This window comes from Monopterus albus, unplaced genomic scaffold, assembly GCF_001952655.1.
Source record: "Monopterus albus unplaced genomic scaffold, M_albus_1.0 scaffold70.1, whole genome shotgun sequence".
NCBI classification, from domain to species: Eukaryota; Metazoa; Chordata; class Actinopteri; order Synbranchiformes; family Synbranchidae; genus Monopterus; species Monopterus albus.
Window position 1 is genome coordinate 709,894 of NW_018127950.1, and position 7,089 is coordinate 716,982.

The following is a 7,089-nucleotide window of genomic DNA, read 5'->3' on the forward strand; positions in this document are numbered from 1 at the left end:
TGACAGGTAAAGAATATTCTTCTCATTCAATTATCACATTTTCTACTTATTTGTGCTACTTAATGACTAGTTTTTGCTGCAGAAAAGCTCATGTGGCTCAGCTGTTGAAGCATCTCTCTTTTCTACAGGTTCACAGAAATAAAGGGGGGCCACACCACAGAGCCAGATCTTCTATTCTCTGCTGACAAAAATCCATCAGCCTACAAGGAGTGGCTGAACACACTGCCACAGAATCCAGACGTGGTCTCCTATTCACTGGACTCGCTGCATGAATTACTGCCTGTAAATACCTCTGTCAGGAAGAACATGCGCTTGGCCATCAGCCATTACATCCTGGAAAAAGGCCTGTGGAAGAACTGTAGTGAGCCCTGTCAGGCCGGCATCAAGAGCGACTCCAGAGATTCCTGCGTCTGCCAATGCCACAATGACCCTGCTGTAAACCAAGACTGCTGCCCAACGCGCAAGGGCATGGCACGGGTCATCGTAACTGTACAACGGGCCGAGGGACTGTGGGGAGACCACACCACACAGACTGATGGTTATGTAAAAGTGTTTTTCGACGGACTGATGGTCCAGCGTTCTCCTGTCATTTACAACAACAACAACCCACACTGGGCTGTGGTTGTCGACCTCGGCCCTCGGGATGTGTCCTCAGGACAAAGAGTGAGATTTGAAGTGTGGGATCAGGACAACGACTGGGATGACGACCTGTTGGGACAGTGTGAGCAAGATGTGTCTGCTGGAGTTAAGGAGGATATCTGTACTCTGCAGCATGGCCGGCTGTTCTACAAATGGGAGGTGAAATGTGCTCCGAGTCTGAGTGGAAGTTCCTGCACGGACTATAAACCTTCAGTCAAAGTCTGAAGAAGCTGTATGTGTCCCGTCATGCTCACCCTGTCCCAAAGGCTATGCTGAGAGAGATGGGTGTGTTTGTGGATGAGCCGAATCCATGGAGAAACCAGTCTTACTACAGAGATTCAAAATATGATATAACACCCATGCTTGCCTGTAATGAGGCTAATGTTCAAGGCATTAGCATCATTTTACAACATTCATGAGCTTAATCTAAGTGAAAGTTATCTATCACTTTTACCCCACATTAAATCTCTAGTGACGACAAAAGATCAGAAATACATCAGTTAGAAAATAATTGACAAAGTGCAAATCAATATTAGCAAAACATCCCTGATATCTTGTGTATATATAACAACCATGCTTGGCTGTACAGAGGCTGATATTGTCTAGTAAGAATCAGTACATTATTCAAATTAGGCAAATGGTTTTATCCTTAACTAATACTGAGAAGTGCATCACTTCACCACATGGTAGCACATCACAGAATTCTTATGTGTTGACAAAGCAGTTTCAATTCAGATATGAAAATTGTTCCTAAAACTTGGTATATTCAGGTTATTTTCAGTTTAAGTCGTTAATCATCCATCCATCCATCCATCCATTTTCCTCCGCTTATCCGGGACCGGGTCGCGGGGTCAGCAGTCTAAGCAAAGATGCCCAGACTTCCCTCTCTCCAGAACTCTTAATGACTTACTAAGTATCAAGTAAGTCATTAACCAAAGTTTTAATTTACAGTTGCACAGTTTATAACTTCTGTTTGCTGAATGATTTGTTTTTGACAGCAAAGTGTTGTTAAATCTAGGCTCACAGAAATCATCAGGAGCAAGATTTAGATGACTGTTGTATTGTTATTAATGTAGAAACATTTAAAATATGAACAAAAGCAGTGACAGACAAGATCGTTTTGTCCTGTTCATATATCTGCATATTTGTATCATATGTGTTCTATTGTAGATGTTGTTTTTCACAACATAGCAAAGCATATCCGGTAGATGATCCAAAGTTTTATTCATTATGTACAACATATGTACTAGTGTATTTTAATCACAGTATAATTTTGTGTATTTATATTACATGGCTGTTTATCCACAATAAAAGCAACTGTCTGTAGTATTTCATGCTTCATTGTATTAGTTTTATTTTAGATTTGAATGTTGGTGTTCTTTTTGTCTTCAGCTGTGTTGCCTTCATGAGAAAGGAAGTGGTAAGACTTCCTGTGTACAAATGAGGCTTTGCTTACGCAATTAAAGAGAGCGATGAACTCACGTAAACATTACACAGAAGCATCTATTCAGCATCATGTGACAAATATAATTTATTGTCAAGGTTTCATTTTAACATTACTTTAAAAACAGACAATTTTCTTGCATTTATATATTTTGTGTTCACCATCAACTTTTCAGCATTGACAGAATAAGAACGGTGGAGCACGGCAGGTTTTGGATGACAAGACAGGCTTGAGTAACAAATGTCTCCTTACAGACAAAGACATTCAAAAGATAAAAACAAACAAGACAATGGGACAAAATGGAGAGACACATACAAAAAGAACAGAGCACATTATGGAAATGATCCACTGGAAGAAGTCCAAGTCATTTGAATTAGCCTGGTTAAAGACAATGAGGACATGGGGCAGAAACACAAAGACACTGAATCAGTAAAAGATTGGATGAGAACAAACACGAGATTTTGCACAGTAGCAGTGAAACCATACAATATCATACAAAAATGTCCAACAAATCAGTTTTATATTAAATGTAAAATTCAAATGGTCTTTTTTAAATACAAAATAACAGATATGTCAAGCTGATTTTCTCAAAAAATGAAAGAACCTGCTTCACCCATGTAGTGAATTTTTTACAAATAGTTGTGTGCTTTAGATGGCCCTTCATGCACCGAGTGTAAATCTTCCTTCACTCTCACCTTTGTATCCCTTTCCCAGGGCACCGTTCGCTCCACCGTATTTTCCACCCTGCTCCCCTGTGAAAGGATCAAGCCAGTTCTATGTCATGAATGTGGCCCAAAGGAGGCAGCAGCAGTAAGACAAAAAGGCTTGATAGGTAGGTTGAACTTTGCAAAAAAGAGCTTCTGACTTTTATTAGTAGACTCAGCCAACTCACTCTGTGGGCTCCATATCCTTGAGTGGACACTAATCTATAATACATGTTAGTGTATTTTTTATGCACAAGCAGTAAAAGTATATATTCAGAGCACATAAACAGCACAATTGGCTGTTCAGAGTTCATGGTTCTAAAATAACTTTACATACTTTGTTTGACTCCGAAAAATGTGTTTGTTTGAAAGCGTAGCAACAGTTAAGTACATACAATCACACACTAATAATGTGTTAAAGCTATTTCACAGCTCGGCAAAAGCTCACCAAAGAGAGTAGCAACTGATAATGAATGAGGAAGTCTGAGGTTTTATTGCTTACCCAAGGCATCTTGAGTCACCCCTAGCTGTGCACCGTAACCTTATCAAACACATGCAAACGAATTTACACTTACACAATGACAAATACACAAAATACATTTATCTTATGACCTGGTGGTGTCTGGACTTCAGAAGCTAGCAGGAGAAATGTGCTGCTGAGGGCGATCCATAAAATTTAAAATCTTGATTTTGTACAACATACTGATACTAAAAATATTTATTGTTCTCATTCTCATGCAACACTTCTGTGAACTGAACTATTATGCACTGCTGTGACAAAAAGACACACAACAAAGGATGTGTGCTTCTCTGAGTGAGAGAATGTGTAAATTCACCTGTTTGCCGAGCTCCATATCCTGCACCAGCTTCTGAAACAACACAAAACAAGTAGGTAGTTGGACTTCAACAGGGGTAACAGTGAAGAATTAGACAGAAGTATTGCACTGAGCTATAATCACACACAGCACAACATCACCTTCATGTAGATGGGGAGTCTACTATCTCTGCTTACTGTTAATTCATAACAGTTGTAAAATGTATGAAAAACTACTCTTTTGCTTAATGTTTCCCTTCTTATCTCATTTTAGTATTGTTCAGTTTTTACTCGTATCTGTTTGACTCAGGGCTTCAATCTCTGTTAGGACTTATCTGGTTAAATGAAAACTAGTCAACTCCCCCTCAGTACTTTTTCCATCGCCCAATTTGTCACACTCAGTCACTCATTCTCACCATAATTGTTGGTGGTTTTGGCACCTTCAGCACCAATACTGAGCTGCTGAGCAGCATACGGGTATCCACCCTCACCTGAAAGGATGAGATGTACGTTAAATGTGCTAAAACATCAGTGGCGTTCTGGCAGCTGTCATGCTATGGCAAACAAATAGGGTGGGTGGGCTTATTGTAGCAAAATGAGAATGCTGTACATTTTTGTGTGTTTTTCTTTGGGTTTACTTCTTTAAACCAATGAGGGCCTAAATCTGGGGGGTTTGATTTCATTTATTGTACTGCATAGCACCGTGAAACTGTGACTGAATAACATACCAGTGAAGTAACTTGACTTAAAGCTACAGTTTGAAACTTTTTTCAAATATATTCATTGTAGTAATCTGCTCCAAAGCTAGTCTTAATGTGGAGAGGTGGTGTCGAAGCCTTCTGTGACCCAAACTCTTTGAACAGCACTGGCAGCAGTGCTAAGACATTAGCTTCTAAAAGGTTTTGAGTGGGACTGACCTCTAACCAATCAGAGATTTTCAATTATTTCTGCATGATCACTAAGTTTTGTTGCATTCTCATTTACTGTAATTTCATAACAACAAATATCTGAAGAGCGTGACAGAGCATAGTAGAGCAGGGAGAGGGAGTGCTGGGTGGAGCAGAATGGAGTGATGTGGTGTTTCATGCTAGTGCTACCTCAAGTTACATACTGTAGCTTTAATTTCAGCTTTAGAATCTCATATAAAGTGTTCTGATAGATGAAGCAAAAGAGGGAAATGTGTTATTTCTATGTAACGAGACACCTCTCAGCCAACTCTTGGCAAAAAAGCAAAGCTATTGTTTTAAGCCGAACTGACTCTTGACTCCAACTTTGTTCAGTTGGACACCTTTGTATTTTCACTGGACATGATAGAACTTCTTCATGATAGAACTTCTTACTGTGTACATAAGTTTGAGTTAACTTGCTACAGTGTGTAATATAAATGTACTGTATTTTACAAAATTTATAGTTACAAATGAAGTTGACCTGACACTGATGTGCAGCTCCTACCTTCCAGTCCAGCTGGAATCACTGGAGCACCACCATAAGGAACCTGAGCGCCTCCTCCTACTGCAGGAAAAACAAAAGCTGATAGTCAAACTGGCTTGTATTTCTTCTCTTTTCTCACACTTTTAAACGTTTGGGCTATCATTCAGTATTGTGCTAGCTACTGCTTCTGTTCTGACTCATGCATGGAAAGCCACATTGACAGAAGCTTTGACTAATAGTGTGACAGAAGGATGAGGTCATGTCAATGCCTCTCACCATATCTACCACCGGTTGAGTCCAGTCCCACACCAAGTGCTCCTGAAAGAGAACAAGAGGGGCTTCACTGACAAGCTGTCAAACATCAGGGAAAATATATTCAGACAGACCTCTTGTCGGTGAATTGGAGGTTCATTTCCCTCCATGTGTTTATTGGTTTCTCAAAAAGTAACAGCATTGGCTCAAATGCTGAAGTAGAGAGTACTTTCAATTGTCAGGTGTAGTTTTTATGCTGCATTTATTGTCTGATTGGAACTATTCTACCTTTTAATAGAGTATCAACTCATAAGTTACTATAAACCAACTTAAACTATTACAGATCCTACATAGTGTCCTCTCTGATGCTCCTCTACCCTTAAATGTCTTACCATACGCCCCCTGGGCTTGTCCAGCATAGCCTCCTGTACTGAGAGCTTTAAAAAAAAATCAGAAAAATATAAATGTGAAGGTCAGACACAGTTTTTTCATTAACTGATTCACATGCGAAGAACAAACGGAAAAGCATCTACAGGAGCAGAAACCCAAACCACAAGTGGTCAGCTTCTATACATGAGAGGCAATAGCTACACCCAGTGGATGACACTGGACATGTTCAGCAGAGGAGGAGCCCCTTGTATTCTCAGATGTTGGCGGTTAAGCATCTACGGGTTAGTGCTATCGCCTGTTGTGTGTTTCAGCAGGTTATATCACCTCAAAATTATTACCTTCGCTCTTCCCTGCTTTGTTCTCAACACCACCAGCTAACTCTGCGGGGTAAACAAGCCCTGAAACATAATTTTAATTAGCACTAGGATTATGTCAGTGAACCTTCGACTCTTTAAACAGACTGAGTTCCCCTTTTCCTCCCATTTTTTTTAAGACAGCACTCACCCGCTCCATAACCATCAGTATAGCCATTCCCATAACCTGTGGAGAGAAGGGGCTATATGTTACTATACGTTACTTATGCATGCCTGCCCAGATAATGCTGTTGTACCAGCATTTCCACCCACAGAGAGGACAGAGCAAACACAGTCACTAAACACTCACAATTTGACTGGTGGGATTTCAATTTTTCGGTGCATGTACTCATAAGGTGCCACTTACCGAAACCATTGCCTGCTAGAGCACCCAGGTATCCTGTTGCTCCGTCACCATAGCCTGTGAAAAAAACACATTCAAAACATACTGTTGTGGATATACTATCACTAGTTGTTTAATTTGTTTAACAGAAGATATCCATATTCAGCCTGGAGGTGGAGGAAAGGATGCAAATAGAGACAGATGGACAAATTATGCACAGCTTCACCAACTGACTTCCACATTATGCCTTGGGTATACTCACCTTGTCCAAGTGCAGCAGCAGGACCTAAGGTTTATTTTAGAGAGTTGGGAGTTAGAACACAGTGCAAAGCAGAAAATGGGTGCATAAATCCCTTCAGTCACAACCAAGCAGCAGCCTCCGAGGCTGAGAAACAAAGCCAATGCGCTGCCAATGACGTGCCAAAACCTGCAGTTCCTCAAAGGCCGCTTGAGGCCGCCTCAAAAAGGGAGTCAATCCCCATAGACTCTCATGTTAAATTGTCCAATTTTACAGCAAAAATAAACATGTTTACAGCCTGGTACAAAGGACAGTTTTGGTCTCTATAACTAAATTCCCCTTCCATGACAACTGTGTGGGGGTGAATTTTTTTTATCCTGCCCATTTAAATGATATTGAGACTAAAATTTATACATTTAATTAAGGGCATGGCCACTTTGAGTGACAGGCAGGAAGGATCAGCCATAGGAGGCATGGCCAT

The 7,089-nt window shown here is 40.4% G+C and overlaps 1 protein-coding gene across 1 annotated transcript in view; it reads left to right on the forward strand.

Annotated features, from left to right (window-relative positions):
* LOC109963196 (perforin-1-like) overlaps window positions 1-1,947 on the forward strand; it is an 8,994-nt gene extending 7,047 nt beyond the window's left edge. Inside the window, 2 exon segments of the mRNA XM_020605543.1 lie at window positions 129-850; window positions 853-1,947. Of these exon segments, the coding sequence (XP_020461199.1) occupies window positions 129-850; window positions 853-1,058 (928 nt within the window). The 3' untranslated portion in view covers window positions 1,059-1,947.
* The last annotated feature ends 5,142 nt before the right edge of the window (window positions 1,948-7,089 follow it).